The sequence below is a fragment of the Microcaecilia unicolor genome, chromosome 3 (assembly GCF_901765095.1).
Source record: "Microcaecilia unicolor chromosome 3, aMicUni1.1, whole genome shotgun sequence".
NCBI lineage: Eukaryota > Metazoa > Chordata > Amphibia > Gymnophiona > Siphonopidae > Microcaecilia > Microcaecilia unicolor.
The window spans coordinates 322,916,179-322,936,582 of NC_044033.1; the positions used below are offsets into that span (position 1 = coordinate 322,916,179).

Below are 20,404 nucleotides of genomic sequence, written 5' to 3' on the forward strand. Positions count from 1 at the left end.
ACCTGGAATAGAATCCCTGCCCTTCCTGCCCGGGTGGTACGGGCTCGACCGCATTGGCGCTGAGAAGGGCGGAGAGTTCCTCTGCAAGTACCTGCTTGTGATGGGAGCTGAAAGACTGAGCTCCCGGAGGACAATTTGGAGGCAGGGAGGCCAAATTCAGGGCGTATCCGCACCGCACTATTTGGAGAACCCACTGGTCGGAGGTTATGAGAGGCCACCTTTGGTGAAAAATTTTTAACCTCCCTCCGACCGGCTGATCGTCCGGTACAGACACTTGTAGGGCGGCTATGTTCCCGTGGATCCAGTCAAAAGCCCGTCCCCGGCTTTTGCTGTGGAGGCGCAGGGAGCTGCTTAGGCGCACGCTGTTGACGAGAACGAGCGCGCTGGGGCTGTCCCTGTGCCTGGCGAGGCCTTCGGGCCGGCTGGTTGTACCTACGCTTCGCAAAAGAATAGGGTGCAGCCTGCCGGGCCCGGGAAAAACGTCCACCTGTAGAGGTGGATGCTGAAGGCGCCCGGTGGGAGAGCTTGTCGAGAGCGGTTTCCCGCTGATGCAGTTGGTCCACCATCTGCTCGACCTTCTCACCGAAAATGTTATCCCCCCGGCAAGGGACGTCAGCCAGTCTCTGCTGGGTGCGGTTGTCCAGGTCAGAGGCACGCAGCCATGAGAGCCTGCGCATCACTATACCTTGGGCCGCAGCACGAGATGCTACGTCACAGGTGTCAAAAATACCCCTGGACAGGAACTTTCTGCACGCCTTCAGCTGCCTGACCACCTCCTGATAAGGCCTGGACTGCTCCGGCGGGAGCTTATCGACCAGGTCCGCCAGCTGTTGCACATTGGTCCGCATGTGGATGCTCATATAGAGCAGGTACGACTGGATGCGGGTCACGAGCATGGAGGATTGGTAGGCCTTCCTCCCAAACGAGTCCAGAGTGCGAGACTCCCGCCCCGGGGGCGCCGAGGCGGTATCCCTCGAACTCCGTGCCCTCTTGAGAGCAGAATCCACGACCGCTGAGTCATGGGGCAATTGGGGCCGCATGAGCTCTGGGTCAGAGTGGATCCTGTACTGGGACTCTGCTTTCTTGGGAATGGTGGGGTTAGTTAATGGTCTCACCCAGTTCCGGAGCAGCGTCTCCTTCAGGACATTGTGCAGCGGCACCGTGGAGGACTCTCTAGGTGGTGATGGATAGTCGAGGACCTCGAGCATCTCGGCCCTCGGCTCTTCCACAGAGACCACGGGAAAGGGAATGCTAATAGACATATCCCGCACAAAGGAGGCAAAGGAGAGACTCTCAGGAGGTGAGAGCTTCCTCTCCGGTGAAGGCGTGGGGTCCGAGGGAAGGCCCGTAGACTCCTCTGAGGAGAAATATCTAGGGTCCTCCTCTTCCCCCCACGAGTCCTCATCCTCGGTATCGGACATTAGCTCATGTAGCTGAGTCCTGAACCGGGCCCGGCTCGACGTCGAGGCACCAAGGTCTCGGTGTCGTCGAGCGGTGGACTCCCGCGCCGGCGGGGACGGAGCTCCCTCCATCGACGTCGACGGGGACTCCACCTGCGTGGCGGTCGAGACCGGCACCGCAAGCGGCGGCGGTGTCGATAGCCCCGGCGCCGGGCTAGAGCTCGCCGGCGCCACAGTCATCGGCGCCGAGGGCGCAAGCACCCCCGGCGCCGGCACAGCCTGGCGCATCAGCCCTTCCAGGATCCCCGGAAGGATGGCTCTGAGGCACTCGTCCAGGCCCGCTGCCGGGAAAGGCGGTGGGGCCGGTAAGGGTGTCGGTGCCGGAAGCTACTGGGGGCCAGGAGACGGCACCGAGGTGCCGGAACCCCGACGCGTCGGTACCTCCACCACCGACGGAGACCTCTCCTCACGACGATGACGCTTCGGCGTCGCCTCCTCTTCGGGATGCACCGAAGGCGACCGGTGACGACACTTCTTATCTTTCTTCCGATGCACGTCACCGGCGCCGGAGGGCATGGAGGAGGAAGAGGTCGATCCCCCTCGGTCTCGAGGTACCGGGTCAGACAGGGTTCGGTCCCGTGGGCCACGAGCTGAGGGCGTGACCGGGGCCGACTGCCCACGCGGCCTCTCACCCCCACTCTCACCGGCGGACCGGCGGGCCGACGGGACCTGTTCTCCTGGGGTCGCTGCCATCGGTGCCGATGTCTCGGGCATCGATACCGGTACCGAAGGGCCGGGCGTCGATACCGATGCCGTCGAGGTCGACGTCGAGGGGCCGGCGCAAGTTCCAAAAAGACGGTCCCGCAGAACTTGCCTCGCAACCTGAGTCCGTTTCCGGAGACCGAGACACAAAGAACACGACTTGAGATTGTGCTCCGGCCCGAGGCACTGGAGGCACCAAGCGTGGGTGTCGGTCTGCGAGATCGGCCGGCCGCAGCGACCACACTTTTTAAATCCACTCGGGACCTTCGAGGACATCGACGGAAAAATCGCGTCGGCGAAGTCAAAGTCGTCAATGGTGGCTAAAATCACACCACGAAAAACAACGACCGAGCGGCCACTAGGCCGCAACGTGGCGTCCCCGCTGGAAGCGAGGGAAAAAAGGGAGCGCGTGTCCCACACGCGCAGGGTTTCTCTTTTTTTTTTTTTTTTTAAAGAAACCGGGCGGTAACGAGAACCGAAAAAACAAAGTTATAAACAAGCACGATCCGCGTAAACGCGATCGACGATCCGGCGGCTGAACAGAGAGAGCGCAAAACACGACTCTCTCCAGGCGCGGAAAAAAAAGGAACTGGCGGGAGCGGTCGCGCACGGGCGGGAAGACGGCCGCGCATGCGCGGTGGGCGTGCCCTGCGTGCCGACCGTCCCGCGAAGCTTCTTTCCGGTTGGTGGGGGCTGCCGCGGACGTCACCCAGTCGTGAGAACAAGCAGCCTGCTTGTCCTCGGAGAAACTTAAATACCACCAACGTGTAAAGTTTGTAGCCAACACCCAAATTTGCCAAAACCTTACAGATTCATGATATAAATAAGTTAAACAGCAATGATGACAAACACAAACCCTGTGGAACCCCAGCACAAACTGGCATCCAACATGATAAGAATGCCGAACCACCTGAACTGTTCGTTCCTCAAAAAAAAAAAAGAGAGACAGACAGATCAAAACCAATTCAACACTTTTCCTAAAATACCAAATGATCTCAACAGGTACAACAGCAAAGTATGATCAACTGTGTCAAACGCAGTGGCCACATCCAATGAAATCAACAGAAACCGCTTACCCTGATCAAAACTGGTTAGAATGTCTAACACTGAGCAAATAAAGTCTCAGTGCAATGCCGCTTACGAAAAGTGAACTGAAAGGGATCCAGTTAAGAAAAGCAATCCACAAAAAATTAAAAAAAAAAAAACAAATTCGAAATATGGGAAAAATGCTCAACTTGAGTAGTTAAATAAGGCTTCTTCAATAAAGGGTGAACAGCCGCCCTTTTCAGAATAGCAGGCACCAAAGCCTCATCAAATATCCGATTAATAAGCAAAGCCATCGGTCCCAAAATATCAGATTTTAAAGCTTTCAGAACCACTGTAGAACACAAATTCAAAGGACTACCAGCATTTTTTAATGATTGGTGACTATACAGTCCACCTGATGTACACCCACTGCAGTTAATTTACATTACCTTTAACTGTAAAGACCAAAATTACTAACACCCTGATAGAAATTTACAAAAAAAAAAAAAAAGCTACACAGCAGAAACTACTCATAACGCAACACTCTATTCAGAGCAGCAGCATCTCAACAACACAGGCAGAAACACAGGAGGTGAGAGGTCAAAGATGACAATAAGGTGGGAAGGGACTGAGAGAAAAGAAAGCATATGGTGTGCACTGGTTAGGTATGGAAGAGGGACTATTTAGGACCAGCAGAATATAGATTGTTTAGATACATGGGCCAGGGTGGCCTGGAATGCATAGTGTGAGTGGTGTAGATGGGCTGGAAGAAAGATGGTAAACTGTGGTGATGAGTTGGGGAGGAAAAGAAAGTGGTGAAACTTGCAGTGGTACCTCTAGCAATTGTCTTACCCACCAATCCTCCCTGTGTGTGCACCAACTGCTGTGCTCTTCATTTAAAGACAGCCTAACCAGTTGTGTTCACAACCCACCATGCTTTAATTTCCTTTATATGGACTTGGTAATTAGTGCTGAGTTGAGCACCCCCCAATCATTTTGAAAAGTTGGCTCCTATGTCTACAGATGGTGTTTCCTGATAAAAGTCAGGTGGAGGAAATGGATAAGAGTGAGCCTGCCAAAAGGTGGCAGAGAAGTATAGGATGCATCGGCATGTAAAGGAGAACCAGATCCAACAACATCAGATGCAGAAGACAGACTAAAGATGAGGCAACCAGTGAAGAATGTAAGGGTGCTGTTAGATCAGCAGCTTAGGAGACAGCCTCAAATTTCTTCACTACTTTGGGGGGGACAAAATCCTCCCATTACTGTCTTTTTTCAAACACAAAAGATTTGGGTATCAGTGGTGCATTTTCTAGTAATGATGATAGTGGATCACTGCAATGTACTGTATTGTGAGGCAAATCATCAGCAAATGTTGCAATTGATTCAAAATACCACAGCTAGTGTGATCTGTGGGTTTAAAGATAAGAAACTATTTCTCCGATTCTTAAAGAATGACTCTAAGTAGATTGCCACATTTGTTTAAAATCTTGGTCCTAATATTTAAGATTTTACATGCCATAGGCCTGAGGTATTTGGAAGAAATACTGATTTTATATGTAGACCATCATCAATTATGATCATTCCAGCAGTGCCTTGTATATGTGGTCAAATCAGAAAGAAGTGTAATAGGAGGAAATGAGGCAAAGGGCATTGTCAGTAACTGAACCAATATTGTGGAATAAGTTTCAAGACTTGAGAAATAAAAATGAATATGACAGATAAGAGAAACAAGACATTGTTACTTATTCAGGCTTTTGGGGAAGCCTGCAAAATGTACTGTTACATTGTGGCTCAAATACAATTTGGATGGACTGAAGGGGAAGGGAAATGGGTGGTGGAGGGGGAAGATAAGGCTGCTATATGAGGTGGCAATTAAACAAGAAATAAAAGCAAGATGGTACAGTGAAACATAGTGCACTATCCTGGAGGAGATTATCCCCATTTATTTTCTAACTCATATTAAGGAAATGCCTGTAGGGAAGTAAAAACAGAAGCAACTACCAGGGTTAGGAAGAACGAGATCCTTTAGCTTCAGTAGACCACTGAAGGGCTTGGAAGTTACAACAGGGTAAGGGAAATCAATGAAATGATGTCTCTATGGCACCTCCTGCCACAGGCATGGCATGAGCCAACACCAAGAATAGTTGACGTTTCAAAGCATGGGAGTAGTACCATTTCCTACTGGGGTTAGAATTAACGTGAGAGAAGTCATAAGCTAAGAAAAACTAACAATATAAAACAAAATTATTTCTTAGGGCTGCTGCTCCTAGGAATGGGGAGGGGAGGGAAAAAAAAAAAAAAAGAGGTGCAGCAGCTCTGCCTTAGCCTGTCTATGCAGCAAATCTGTGGAACAAAGCACCACAGTTTAACTCAGAGTGCCAGTTGAAAACATTCAGCCTGTCTATGGACAGAAGCACTGAGAGTGCCAGTGTTAAGGGAGGAAGTCAAATTAAAGTGAAACACCAAAAATAAATAAAAATGTTAAAACCCAATTGTGCCTCAAAAAATTGTCCTTTTCAATCGTTAGAGATTGTTTCTTTGACAAAATCAACTTAGCATTATCATATGATCACTATATATATACTTTTTTTTTAAGTTGCCTAAGGTACAACATTTTTAAATTCTGCTCCTCTTACACAGCGGTTTGAGAAAACTCAAGCAAATACTAGGAGAGATGGAGCTGAAGAATTAGGCCCTTGTGCAGCTGCCTGAAGCCTCTCCTTAATCTGCCAATACTGCAGCACACAAATGAAGGGAAAGAGAAACCAAGGGAACACAACTGAAAGTGCAAAAAAGGCTATAAAGGAGAGCAACTGGGACAGGGACAAGGAAGAGTAAGAATGTAAGGGACAGCAGAGCACACACCAACACTACCACTCACAGCTAAGCATATTTTCACAGCACCTGAAGACTACTGGAGCTAGCTCATCTTGCAAGGAAAGTGAACCATTTCCACTGTGAAGGCAGAAATATGAGTCATGAAACGATTTTGAGACTGAATACCGTTCTATTGCACCATCATCTGTGTATTTTTCAAGAGTTAGGCTTTGTGGGTCTGTGGGATATATCTGTATCTATACACCCCCCAGCCACACAAACACACACCACCACCATACTCATCCAGGGTCCAGCATGCCTCTCCCAACAAGGAAAAAAAAAGGGGGGGGGGGAATTGGCCATTTTCTAACAGTGTTGAGTATGCACTTTCTAAGCTGTTAATTTTCATTGTTAGTTCCAGGAACTATCCAAGTTTTGGCCAAATGTATCCTCAAATATTCAACGATACCCAAAATATTCAACGGTACCCAATTACATGGGAAGTGGAGGAGTCTACTTGTAAGAACAGTGGGCTCAAAACCATGGAAGCCAGTTTCAACTCGCACTAAAGCTCCTTGTGAGCTTGGGCAAGTCATTTAACCCCCCATTACTCAGATAGAAACAGATCACAAGCTCCTGGAGACAGGGAAATACCTATCCTGCCTGAGTGTAACTTACATTGATTTAGTACTGGAAAGGCGTTATGCTAAATACAAAACCAACATTTCTACCTCTTCCAAAGTCAAAGTAACAGCTTCTATTTTATTATAGCATGCATCAAGATCAATAATTTCACTAAGGAGAAATTATGTCTTAACTCATAAGTTCTTTCCTTTAATCCTATCAGACCAGTCCAGGTTCTGTGGGTTGTGCCCATCAACTAGCAGATGGAGACAGGCTAAAGCAGGGGTGCTTCAATCCAGTCCTCAAGGTCCACAACCCAGCCTGATGAATATGTGTAAGATCTATTTGCATGCAATAGAAGAAGCAGTGAATGCAAATAGATCTCATACATAATCATGGTGGAAAAGGGGAATGAAAAGGCTTACAGGATTAGAACCTGCTACGCCGTACTTTTCTATCCCATTTCAGGCTTCAACAGGACTGGGAGGATGTTACCATACCTAAACCTGCAACAAGATAAAACACACTGCTAAGTTGCACTAACAGGAAGTGGAAAATATTCCTTATAATTGATCTTGTGCGCATGCCCAGACAAAAACAGAAGTGCCAGCAAACATTGGCACTTTTTCTTCAGCATCTAAATATGGGCAGACATGCGCTTTTACTTTTGGTTTTGCTCCGACACACGCAACAGATGTAGAATCATATTAGACAATATAGCACCACTTCAAACCAGAACCTCACACAGAAAGAACTCAATACCATGGTTTAATGAAGAATTAAAAGAATTAAAAACACAGGTCAGAAGGTTAGAACGAGCATGGAATAAGAAAAAAGACGATTCCGCATTTAACGACTGGAAACAACTACAAAGAAAATACAAATACACCATTAGACAAACTAAAAGATCATACTATAAAACTGAAATCGGACCAGACTTCAAGGATGCACACAAACTCTTCCAACTCGTAAACAAACTACTAAATACCGCACCAGTTACTTCTAATAACAGACACCCCATCAGCAAACAATCTTGCGAACTACTTCAAAGAGAAAATTATAACGTTACAACTCATGATACCGATCAACACAACTGACTATTCTAACCTCCTTGATTGCCTAGATCCAATCCCTGGGGAGCACCCAGCAGACCGATCATTGACCAACTTTGACACACTTACGACCGACAACATCTCCCAATCGCTTAGAAGATACACCAAGTCGCAATGCAAATTAGACATCTGCCCTAGCAGCCTTTTAAGAACTGCCCCTCAACAACTCAAAACAGACCTCACGAACCACATGCTACAAAATGGCCTCTTCCCAAAGGATAAAGGAAACATTCTACTCGCTCCTCTACCTAAAGACGCAAAGAAAAGTGCGAATGACTTAACCAACTATCGTCCAGTAGCATCTATCCTACTGACAACTAAACTTATGGAGGGCATAGTGACGAAACAGCTCACAAACTACCTAAATAAACACTCAATTCTCCACGAGTCTCAATCAGGATTTCTGTCAAACCACAGCACTGAAACAGTACTAGTGACTCTAATGCAGATGATGTCACGATCTACATCCCGTTCAAACATGATCTAAAAGAAATCTCCAACGAGATCAACTGAAGCTTCCGAATAATACACTCCTGGGCGGATGCATTTCAGTTAAAACTCAATGCAAAAAAAACTCAATGTCTCATACTCACCTCACAACATAATACAAGTACATTCACCACCATAACCATACCAAATATCTCCCTTCCCATCTCAAATACACTGAAAATTCTCAGAGTCACCATTGACTGAAATCTCACACTTGAAAACCACGTGAAGAATACAACTAAGAAGATGTTTCACTCCATGTGGAACTTAGAGTAAAACCTTTCTTCCCAGGATCCATCTTTCACAACCTGGTACAATCAATGGTACTAAGCCACCTGAACTACTGCAACGCACTCTACGCTGGCTGCAAAGAACAGACTATCAAGAAACTTCAAACAGCCCAAAACACCGCAGCCAGACTCATATTTGGAAAAACAAAATATGAAAGTGCAAAACCCCTAAGAAAGAAACTTCACTGGCTCCCACTCAAAGAACGACTCATGTTGAAGATGTGCATGATAGTTCATAAAATCATTTACGGAGATGCCCCGACCTACATGCTAGACCTCGTCGATCTACCTCCTAGAAATGCTAAAAGATCAGCCTGCACATTTCTTAATCTACTCTTCCCTAGCTGCAAAGGATTAAAATTCAAACTAACACATGCGACCAGCTTTTCCTACCTGAGCACACAGCTGTGGAATGCACTACCAACTAAATTGAAAACAATCAACGAAATAACTAACTTTCGCAAATCTCTGAAAACCACTCTCTTCAACAAAGCCTACCACGAGAACCCATAACTTAAATAACACTTCACCACTCCACCCTGACTCTGAATGACGTATTTCTATAACTGTTTGTTTAGTTCTTATCTGTCATCCTTGATCTCTTTTAACACCAATTGTATCTTTTACCCTGTATTGGTGATGCCATAACAGATCTTTGTAAGCCATATTGAGCCTGCAAATAGGTGGGAAAATGTGGGATACAAGTGCAATAAATAAATAAAATGTTTGTTCCTCCCAATCAGTCTTTAAAACTTGAAGAAGACTCCTTAAACTTGTTAAAGAAAACAAAACCAGCAGTTCAATGTGACAACTTAACAAGAAATACTCTCCTCAAAACCTTCTACACTGCCCCTGACCTGGGGAAAAAAAAAAAAAATAAATAAACTTTTTCAGCATTATAGGCATGGCTGTGAAGTTGGGAGTCGCAGTCGGAATCAATTTTGTGTGGAGCTGGAGTCGGTAAAAATGTGCCTACTCCAGCTCCAAAATTAAAAAAAAAATTTACATCATCATATTTGGTAAATATCATTTTATACTTATATCAGTACTTTTGATCCAAAACAGAAAATGTAAAGCCTTATATCAGTAGGAGTTGGAATCAGAGCTGGAGTCAGAGTCATGCAGTAGAAAAGCAGAGGAGTCGGGGGTTTGGTGTACCAACTCCACAGCCCTGGTTATAGGCTATCATTTCCTTCTATGTAAAGGAATACTTACTGATCTCATTACGTCAATACAATTTGTGGCCATCTTTTACCGCACACATTAACACAGGCACTGAAGCCCTCTGAGCACAATAACGTGCACACGAACCAGGCATAAACCACTTTAACACTGGCGACAGTTTTGAGTACCGGCCCCACATTAGCAGACACTTCAACATCTACATTCAAAATATAAAAATAAGTCTTTGTGAATTACAATTCAGCGATATCTTTATCTGGTTTCAGTATTATGGTAACACCTGCAGTCATCATGATTTCTGGTAATTTTCTATTAGCTAAGTTATACTCAGCAATTTCTTCAAAACTTTACATACCATATGTTACAAAAGACATAGGAAGGACTTCTGCTGATGCAACATAATATCTACTATAATAAAACTCACCCTCAACGTTCTGAGGACACTGATGTCAGTGAAGCCAAGCTCTGACTTCCTTCAAAAAGTTTTGAAGGTTCGTGGTGGTGAAGCCACCAAAATCGCTCCGGGCCCCGCCCTCGAGGGCGGAGCAATGGCACAACGATGAAGGGGTTGGCAGGGAGGGAGGGAGGGAGGCAGGGAGGTGGGAAATCGCTCCGGGCCCCGCCCTCGCATCAAACGTCAACGAAGGGGTTGCCCAGGGACGGAGGAGGGTGTTGGCGACGAAAACCTTGCTAGCGCCCGTTTCATTTGCTCTGAAACGGGCTTCTTTTACTAGTTGTTACATAAACCAAGAAGGCCACAAGTTCAACAAATGTTTTCTGCAGTGGTATGCTGTGATAGAACATATTTAAATGTTTGCTGGAGAGAGTTGGGGGGGGGGGGGGTTATGTTTTATGTATCTTTTCATATATGCTATACTTTGCCTTAAGCATATGCAAAAGTAGATTTGTAAAATTTAGGGGCATAGTTAAATCGATGTGGTCTACTGTTAAAACATTATTTTATACAGTTAACCCTAATTAAGAGTAACCAGGTCTTATTGCATAAAATGGGAACTGTACTAAAACAAGTTAGTATTAAAATAATATCTTATTGGTAGTCCAAGTTGATAAAACTTCACTCCTTAGTCATGTTGCTTTTTAAGAAAAGCAAGAAATAGAGTATTACTACTGCTGGACACCTTCTGATTACTCATTGTCCTCTTCACACTATCACTGTAATGCTTTTAGGATTCTCTTGTATTTATATTGCCATCTTTTGCACATTTGTCCTGACCTCAGGAAGGGGTTTTAACTCCCAAAATATAGTCAGAAAATGTACCACCTTGTGTCTTTACTTTTTTTTTTTATTGATCTTTATTTCTATACATTCCAGTGGACCAAAACAGCAACTAGATAACATATACAAATAATTAGTAGCAGGGGCGTATCTGCGTGGGGCCACAGGGGCCTGGGCCCCCGCAGATTTCGCCCTGGACCCCCCTACCACCGACCCTCTCCACCTCCCCCTCTCTCCCGCCCGCCAACCAACCCGTCGCCGATCTTTGCTGGCGGGGGACCCCAAGCCCCCGCCAGCCGAAGTCCTCTCTTCCGTGCAGGATGCAAGTTGCAACGCTTCCTGTTCTTCTGAGTCTGACGTCCTGCACGTACAACGTGCAGGACGTCAGACTCAGAATTTGGAACTCAGTCTGACGTCCTGCGCATTGTACGTGCAGGACTTCAGACTCAGAAGAACAGGAAGCATTGCAACTTGCAGCCTGCATGGAAGAGAGGACCTTGGCTGGCGGGGGGTTGGGGTCCCCCGCCAGCAAAGGTAAGTGACAGCAGCGGGGGAGGGTTGGCGGCGGCAGGAGGGGGTGGAGAGTGTCATTGGTGGCGAGGGGGGGGATCGGTGGCGCCGGGGGGGTGCTAAAATGTGCCCCCTCCCTCTGGCTCTGGCCCCTCCTACCGCCAGAGTCCAGATACGCCCCTGATTAGTAGTAGTAATAATGCTCCATGTGTTGGATTAGAAGTGAAGCATTGGCAAAAGTCATCATCTTACTCTTCTGAAACAAAATGGACAAGCACAAGAAAAATATTAGTTGCACCTCAGGGGTGGCTGCACAGGTGTACATAAGTATTGCCATACTGGGAAAGACCAAAGGTCCATCGAGCCCAGCATCCTGTTTCCAACAGTGGCCAAACCAGGTCACAAATACTTGGCAAGATCCCAAAAATGTACAAAACATTTTATACTGCTTATCCCAGAAATAGTGTATTTTCCCCAAGTCTATTTAATAACGGTCTATGGACTTTTCCTTTAGGAAGCCGTCCAAACCTTTTTTAAACTCCACCAAGCTAACCACCTTTACCACATTCTCTGGCAACGAATTCCAGAGTTTAATTACACATTGAGTGAAGAAACTTTTTCGCCGATTCGTTTTAAATTTACTACATTGTAGCTTCATCGCATGCCCCCTAGTCCTAGTATTTTTGGAAAGCGTGAACAGACGCTTCACATCTACACATTCAACTCCACTCATTATTTTATAGACCTCTATCATATCTCCCCTCAGCCACCTTTTCTCTAAGCTGAAGAGCCCTAGCTGCTTTAGCCTTTCCTCATTAGGGAAGTCATCCCATCCCCTTTATCATTTTCGTCGCCCTTCTCTGCACCTTTTCTAATTCCACTATATCTTTTTTGAGATGCGGCGACCAGAATTGAACACAATATTCGAGGTGCGGTCGCACCATGGAGTGATACAAAGGCATTATAACATCCTCATTTTTGTTTTCCATTCCTTTCCTAATAATACCTAACATTCTATTTGCTTTCTTAGCCGCCGCAGCACACTGAGCAGAAGGTTTCAACGTATCATCGACGACGACACCTAGATCCCTTTTTTGGTCTGTGACTCCTAACGTGGAACCTTGCATGACGTAGCTATAATTCGGGTTCCTCTTTCTCACATGATTCACTTTGCACTTGCTCACATTAAATGTCATCGGCCATTTAGACGCCCAGTCTCGTAAGGTCCGATTTTTCACAATCCTCCTGCAATTTAAAGACTTTGAATAACTTTGTGCCATCAGCAAATTTAATTACCTCACTAGTTACTCCCAACTCTAGGTCATTTATAAATATGTTAAAAAGCAGCAGTCCCAGCACAGACCCCTGGAGAACCCCACTAACTACCCTTCTCCATTGAGAATACTGACCATTTAACCCTACTCTTTGTTTTCTATCTTTTGTTTTTAATCCACAACACTTCCTCCTATCCCATGACGCTCCAATTTCCTCTGGAGTCTTTCATGAGGTACTTTGTCAAATGCCTTTTGAAAATCCAGATACATAATATCAACCAGCTCACCTTTATCCACATGTTTGTTCACCCCATCAAAGAAATGTAGTAGATTGGGGAGGCAAGATTTCCCTTCACTAAATCCATGTTGACTTTGTCTCATTAATCCATGTTTTTGAATATGCTCTGTAATTTTAGTTCTTAATAATAGTCTCTACCATTTTGCCCGGCACCGATGTCAGACTCACCGGTCTATAATTTCCCGGATCACCTCTGGAATCTTTTTTAAAAATCAGCATTACATTGGCCACCCTCCAATCTTCCAGTACCACGCTCGATTTTAAGGATAAATTACATATTTCTAACAATAGCTCCGCAAGCTCATTTTTCATTTCTAGCAGTACTCTGGGATGAATACCATCCGGTCCAGATTTGCTACTCTTCAGTTTGTAGAACTGTCCCATTACATCCTCCAGGTTTACAGAGAATTCATTATGTTTCTCCAACTCGTCAGCTTCGAATACCATTTCCGGCACCAGTATCCCACCCAAATCTTCCTCGGTGAAGACCGAAGCAAAGAATTCATTTAATCTCTCCGCTACAGCTTTGTCTTCCCTGATCGCCCCTTTTACTCCTCGGTCATCTAGTGGTCCAACTGATTCTTTTGCCAGCTTCCTGCTTTTAAAATACCTAAAAAAAAAATTTTACTATGTGTTTTTGCCTCCAACGCAATCTTTTTTTTCGAAGTCCCTCTTAGCTTTCCAAATCCGAGGGAAGATAACTCTTATACTTTACCACTAAGAAGCCAGTTTTGAGTAAGACGCGGGGGGGGGGGGGGGGAAATCACAACCTGCCATCCTACTAGGCGAACTGAATGGCCTACTACCATCTTTAACTGCGATCATTTCATATGGTACTATGTTTTAAAACGTTACTAGTACTAGCCACCAAATTTAAGGTCATGCATAACCATCCCTGAGAAAAGTCAGCAGAAACAAAAAAAAATTAAGTTTTAATGAATTCTGTTCAGCAAACAATTTGTAGTACAAGTCCAAAAAATAAAGTTACAGAAGTTGAAACATAACTTCTGCAAACTACTTATGACCCATGACATCAAAATCCCTTTTGGAAAGTACAACTCCCCCTCAAATCACAAGTCAGGAACCTTGGAATACAGTTAGATTCAACACTTACACTCACTCCCCAAATCCAAGCAACCTTCAAGAGCTGCTTCTACTATTTGCAACAGCCATACTTTCTCTCCTTACATCGAGAAGGTAAATCTAATCCAAGTTGTGCATGCCATGATAACATCAAGACTGCATTACTGCAATGCACTATACAATGGTCTGACTACAAAGGGCCACCACCAGCTCCAGTTAATTCAGAATGCAGCAGCAAGACTCATAGAAGTTTGCAAGCGACGTGCCCACATCACACCGCTTTTGCAAAAACTTCATTGGCTACCAATACAATACAAGGTTAAGGTTAAAACTCTATGTCTGATCTTCAAGGTCCTCAAAGGAGACGGACTTGAGTACTTGAATAGGATGATCCTCTACACACCACCAAGGACACTAAGGTTCTCTCAAGGACTATCACTAACCACACCCTCTCCAAAAGACATTACATAATGTGATACCTGCAAACGAGCCTTCTCCAGGGTAGCCCCCACACTCTGGAATGCACTGCCTGAAAAGCTCTGCTTAAACCAAGACTATCTTTACTTCAGGAAGCAGGTGAAAGCTTGGCTCTTCAACCAGGCCTTTAATGGAAGAAGTAACTAACGTGTTAGTCTCACTCACACACACAGTGTGACTCGGGCTGCACATACTGCAGCAGGACATGTTTATCCACTCCTACCCTAGCTAATACTTAACCATCTCTCTGACCTCATGTGTAACTTTCTTTAAATCAGTCACCTTACTTTCTAACTCTTCTAACTCTCTTACCTATGTTACATCTTTGCTTTACCCTTCACTATCAATTAAAATGTTCTACTATGTATTGTGTTGACATTGTAAATAGTATACTATCAGGCTTATTTTCGAAAGAGGACGCCCATCTTTCGACACATATCAGGAGATGGGCGTCCTTCTCCCAGGGTCGTCCAAATCGGCATAATCGAAAGCCGATTTTGGGCATCCCCAACTGCTTTCCGTCACGGGGACGACCAAAGTTCCTGGGGGCGTGTGGGAGGCGGGTTTTGGGCATGCCTAACACATGGGCGTCCTCTACCCATAATCGAAAAAAAAAGGGCGTCCCTGACGAGCACTTGGACGACTTTACTTGGTCCTTTTTTTTACGACCAAGCCACAAAAAGGTGCCCAAACTGAACAGATGACCACCGGAGGGAATCAGGGATTACTCCCCCAGTGGTCACCAACCCCCTCCCACCCTAAAAAAAACAATTAATATTTTTGACAGCCTCAAGAGGAGTGGCCTAGTGGTTAGGGTGGTGGACTTTGGTCCTGGGAAACTGAGGAACGGAGTTTGATTTCCACTTCAGGCACAGGCTCTGGGCAAGTCACTTAACCCTCCATTGCCCCATGTAAGCCGCATTGAGCCTGCCATGAGTGGGAAAGCGCGGGGTACAAATGTAACAAAACAAAACAAAAAAAACAAACAAAAAAAAAAAAAAAGATACCCAGCTCCATGACAGCAGTATGCAGGTCCCTGGAGCAGTTTTAGTGGGCGCAGTGCACTTCAGGCAGGCGGACCCAGGCCCACCCCCCCCCCCCCCCCACCTGTTACACTTGTGGTAAATGTGAACCCTTCAAAACCCACCAGAAATTCACTGTACCCACATCTAGGTTCCCCCCCTCACCTGTAAGGGCTATGGCAGTGGTGTATAGTTGTGGGTACTGGGTTTTTTTTGGGGGGGGGGGGGTTGGGGGGGACTCAGAACACAAGGTAAGGGAGCTATGTAGCTGGGAGCTTTTTCTGAAGTCCACTGTAGTGCCTAACTGGTGTCCTGGCATGTCAGGGGGACCAGTGCACTACGAATGCTGGCTCTTCCAATGACAAAAGGGCTTGCATTTGGTCGTTTCTGAGATGAGCGTCCTTAGTTTCCATTATCGCCGAAAATCAGAAACGACCAAGTCTAAGGACGACCATCTGTAAGGTCGACCTAAATTTCAAGATTTGGGCGTCCCCGACCGTATTATTGAAATTAAAGATGGACGCCCATTTTGTTTCAATAATACGGGTTTCCCCGCCCCTTCACCGGGATGTCCTGCGAGGACGTCCTCAGGAAAACTTGGGCGCCCCTTTCGATTATGCCCCTCTATGCCATACTTTGTATTGTTATTTTAATATTTTTACTGCTGTAATTGCCTATTGCTCATGTTTGATCTATTCTTACTGTACACCACCTTGCGTGAATTCCTTCAAAGAGGCAGTAAATAAATCTTAATAAATAAAATAAATATTTTGAGCAGAAAAATCATAAAAATTAGAGATAACATAACCTCACTGGTATCAAAACTGATAGATATTGGTCATCATTCTCTCCCCCTTGATTCTCCATGGCAAAATCTTTTCTATTGAAATATTCATGTTCTGTGTACTGGATTCCTGCCCTCATTTTCTATTAAAAGCTGCGCCTGACAGTTTATAGAATCCCTAAGATCACATCTCTCTTTTGCTATCCTTAAGTCATTTCCCTGCAGAAAATGGGTCCATATTAACCCCATCCCTAAAAATCCCCTGTAATTTGTTATAATTATTATGTAACAAATTTGCCACTGGCTTCTATCCCTTCACTAGTCGCTCAAAAACTTATGGATTATCTGTCCTCCTTTTCCCGTCTTCACCATACACAATCTGGTTTCTGACCCAATTTCAGCACGGAAACAGTCCTAACCTTATTAACTGCTAACTTCAGGAAAGAAATTAGCCTAGGCAGGAATCATCCTTATGCAATTTGATATGTCAAGTGCATTCCCAATGTGGTAGACCACAATTTGTTACTTGCACTAATGGACAACTTGGGTATAGAAGGGCATGCCCTAAACTGGTTCTGAGAATTTTTAAAATCTAGATCCTATTAAGTCAAATCTCCTAATTCTATATCCCCCCCAATGGGCTCCAGACTGTGGCGTCCCACAGGGATCTCCTCTTTGCACTCATCTTATTCAATATTGTGATGCTCCCCTTAGGAAAGGTGCGGATGCCCATGGTTATAATAATTTTATTTATACAGATGACATAACACCCTTTCAAATATTCTGTTGAAGAAGTGCTATCAACAAATCTGGTCTAGAGATCTGATAGAGAATTGAGTCTCCACCTTTAAACTAAAATTGAATACAGAGAAAACAAAATTTCTGTTATTATCTAACCCTCACCGTTTCAAACTGTCAAAACTTCACAACTGATAATGTAAACTTATCCATTGGAGTCCCAACTAAACATACTTGGTATAATAATTGATTCCTATGTCTTATTCAACATCCAAGTCCAAGCAGTTATCACAAAAAACCTTTAAAGCACTGCAGAACTCTCAGGTTCAAATGATATGTGTAGAACCTAGTCACACTTATTATTTATTGCAATGCCATTTACGTTGGCTGTAAGGAATCTTCCCTGGAAAAAAAAAAAAACAGCAAACAGCTCAAAATACAGCAGCCAGATTAGTCTACATGGCTACAAAATTCAAAAGTGCAGTCCCTTTACTTATAAAGTTATATTGGCTCCCATGAAAGTCAGAATAATATTCAAACTATGTACATTTGTTTTCAAAACTCTATATGGCTTAACCCCTGATTATATGCAACCTTTACTGGATCTCCCTGGTTCAAGAGATTATCTAACCCTCCACTATCCAAGTTGGTAAAATGTGATCTACAAGTTGATCTACACATCAAGATTCCCTTACCTCTATACTAAATTGTGGAATTCCCTCCCAAAATTCATCAAATGGGATCTATTTTATATTCTGAAAATACCCAAAGCCTCTCTGTTTAAGCAATTTCTCACAGATTATCGTAATTCATTTAAACCCCTAGTTGTACAATTATTCCAATTTCTCAGTTTTACTCTAATTGTTACTATACAGGGATGACTATCTTACCTTTTTGCATCTAGCATTCGTTTCTATAATATACTGTAATACTTAATCCTCATTTACTTTATTACTACTTAATGTATACTATCCTACATCTCTTTTTGTACTGTTAATTACAATATGGTGTTAGCCACATTGATTCTGATCTTATTGGGATAATGTGGGATAGAAATCAAATAAACAGATAAATTGTCCTCTCTCTCCTATAAAACTTCCAGGATTTGACAGGCCCAATGGCTCAGTAGCAGTACCATGCAAAGGACCTGGGTTTAACTCCTATGTCAGTTCCCCAATCCCGTGACTGGCCAGGAATACTGTGAAGTCAATGTGCAAAAGCAATGCCCAGTGACTGGACTTCGACCCATGATTGTGGTGAAGAGGAGCGAAGCCCCTGGACTATCATTACAATACTTGTAGTAAACGAGTTAGAAAAGTTTCCGAAACAAGGAGGAATCTCCGGCAATCGCAAATGAAGACTTCACCAGTTTAGTTTCCTACTGAACAGGAAAAGCAAAAGAAACAAATAAACTACTACACCAACCCCACCGCCAAATCCATCCAGGACTATGCGTATGAATGCTACTGTAGATCAATCACATGATCGGAGCTTAATGACAAATGTGTCCCGGTGGCCCTCTGCAGATCGTTTTTGTCCCATAAGTAGCCTTTAATTGTTAGTTTTGTACAGCTCTCCTCCTCCCCCCCCCCCCCCCCCCCCCCGGTTGCACGTTTTGAATTAACGTGCAACCGGGGGATTTGGCACAACGAGCTGCAAAATGAAACAACGGGTTAAGGTTCACACTGGCACTAGAAGATCAGAAATGGCCAAACATTTGCCCTATAAACTACAGAAGTGTGACGCCTACTCCCTTAGGCTGCAATTTGCTTTCTAAGAAGAGACCGAGCAGCATCTGCCCTTCCCGTTTCTGCCCAGTCCACTCGCCGCTTCTTCCTCTCTCCTCCCGACACTGTCCGGTAACAACCGGAACACGAAGCTCTGAAAACACCTGACACCTCCTCGCACTGCCTGTCACTTCTTCGGCCCGAAAGGGGAGAGCGTCACCCTGCCTAACAGAACCAAAAGATGAGCAGAGCAGCTTTTAACTTTGCCTTGGAGGAGGAGGAGGAAATTACCCCAGTGCTACAGTGCGCTGGGTCCAGCTTTTCGCCCTAGGCCGGTCGCACAGCCTGCGAGGAACGTCGGCCGCCAGAGGGCGAGGAGGAGAGGTGCAGCCCCGCCTCATAACTTCCCAAATAACACCCCCACCCCAGGGCCCCCACCCCGGCGACGCGGACGGCTCACAGCCAGGCTTACCTTGAGAGCCATGCTGGCGGAGGTGTCTCTCCGTAGGCCGCGCTGCTCTTTTCTTCTCGTGTCTCCCGGTACCGGGAGAGCGGCCGCTCAGCAGCGATCCCAGAGCGCGAGGTGGGCGGAGCTCTCTCCACACCCCACCCTGTCCTGTCACAGGCTCGCGCCGCAGGGGGGCGGGAACCAGCGAGAGAAGAACGACGAGGAAAATTCTGCTGCACTCCACTGGACTTCGCTAGCGGCTTATGTTATAGGCGCCAATATTTCAAACGGATTGGAGGGGGGACCCAAGGGCAACACAGCTTACCCCCTCCCTAGCCAGTGGCCACATCGAAGGTGCTGGCTCCTACTGTCTTCCAGCTCAAGGGTTCTTCTTTCTGAACATAATTTAGAGATTTCATGGGTTATCTAAATCCGTTTTTCCTTAACACATCAGGTCACCACTAAACGTTACAGCCTAGGCGACGAGAGCGCATCCTACACTACTTATTGCCGTCACCTCTCTTTAAGTGAGCCAATCAGGGGCGTAGCCAGACAACAGATTTTGGGTGGGCCTAGGCAAGAAGTGGGTGGACACCAAGTGTTCTCCCCTTCACCCACCACCCAAAAAAAAATCTCAGTTGACAGGAAAACGCTTCTTTCCACCTTAGCAGTCTGCAGCAGCAGTGTTGCCAGGTGGGCGGTTTTCCCGCCCAATTGGGCGGTTTTCCGCGACGCGGCGGGTCGCGGTTTTTTGGGCTTCTTTTTTTTCTTTTCCGCGGTTTTTCGGGCGGTTTTTTTCGGCCGCGGGGGCGGAGTTAGTGACGTTTTGGGCGGGGTTAGTGACGTTTTGGGCGGGGCCGATGACGGATGAGGCGGGGCCGGTGACGGGGGAGGTGGGAGCGGGGGTGATGACGCGGGGGTGGGGGTGTCAGGGGCGGGGTTTGAGTTTGGGCGGGTTTTGGGCGGTTTTTACGCTGGATTGGGTGGGAAAAAAATTTTCCACCTGGCAACACTGTGCAGCAGGCACGCGCTGAAAACTGAGCATGTGCTGGTATCCTGGAGAATGGCGTTTTCATTACCATCAGGGGGAAGTCTTCTGCT

The 20,404-nt window shown here is 45.7% G+C and overlaps 1 protein-coding gene across 1 annotated transcript in view; it reads right to left on the reverse strand.

Annotated features, from left to right (window-relative positions):
- LOC115464694 (probable palmitoyltransferase ZDHHC14) overlaps positions 1 to 19,492 on the reverse strand; it is a 238,743-nt gene extending 219,251 nt beyond the window's left edge. Inside the window, exon 1 of the mRNA XM_030195052.1 lies at positions 19,328 to 19,492. Within this exon, the coding sequence (XP_030050912.1) occupies positions 19,328 to 19,339 (12 nt within the window). The 5' untranslated portion in view covers positions 19,340 to 19,492. The remainder of the gene's footprint in view (positions 1 to 19,327) is intronic.
- Between the last annotated feature and the right edge of the window lie 912 nt (positions 19,493 to 20,404).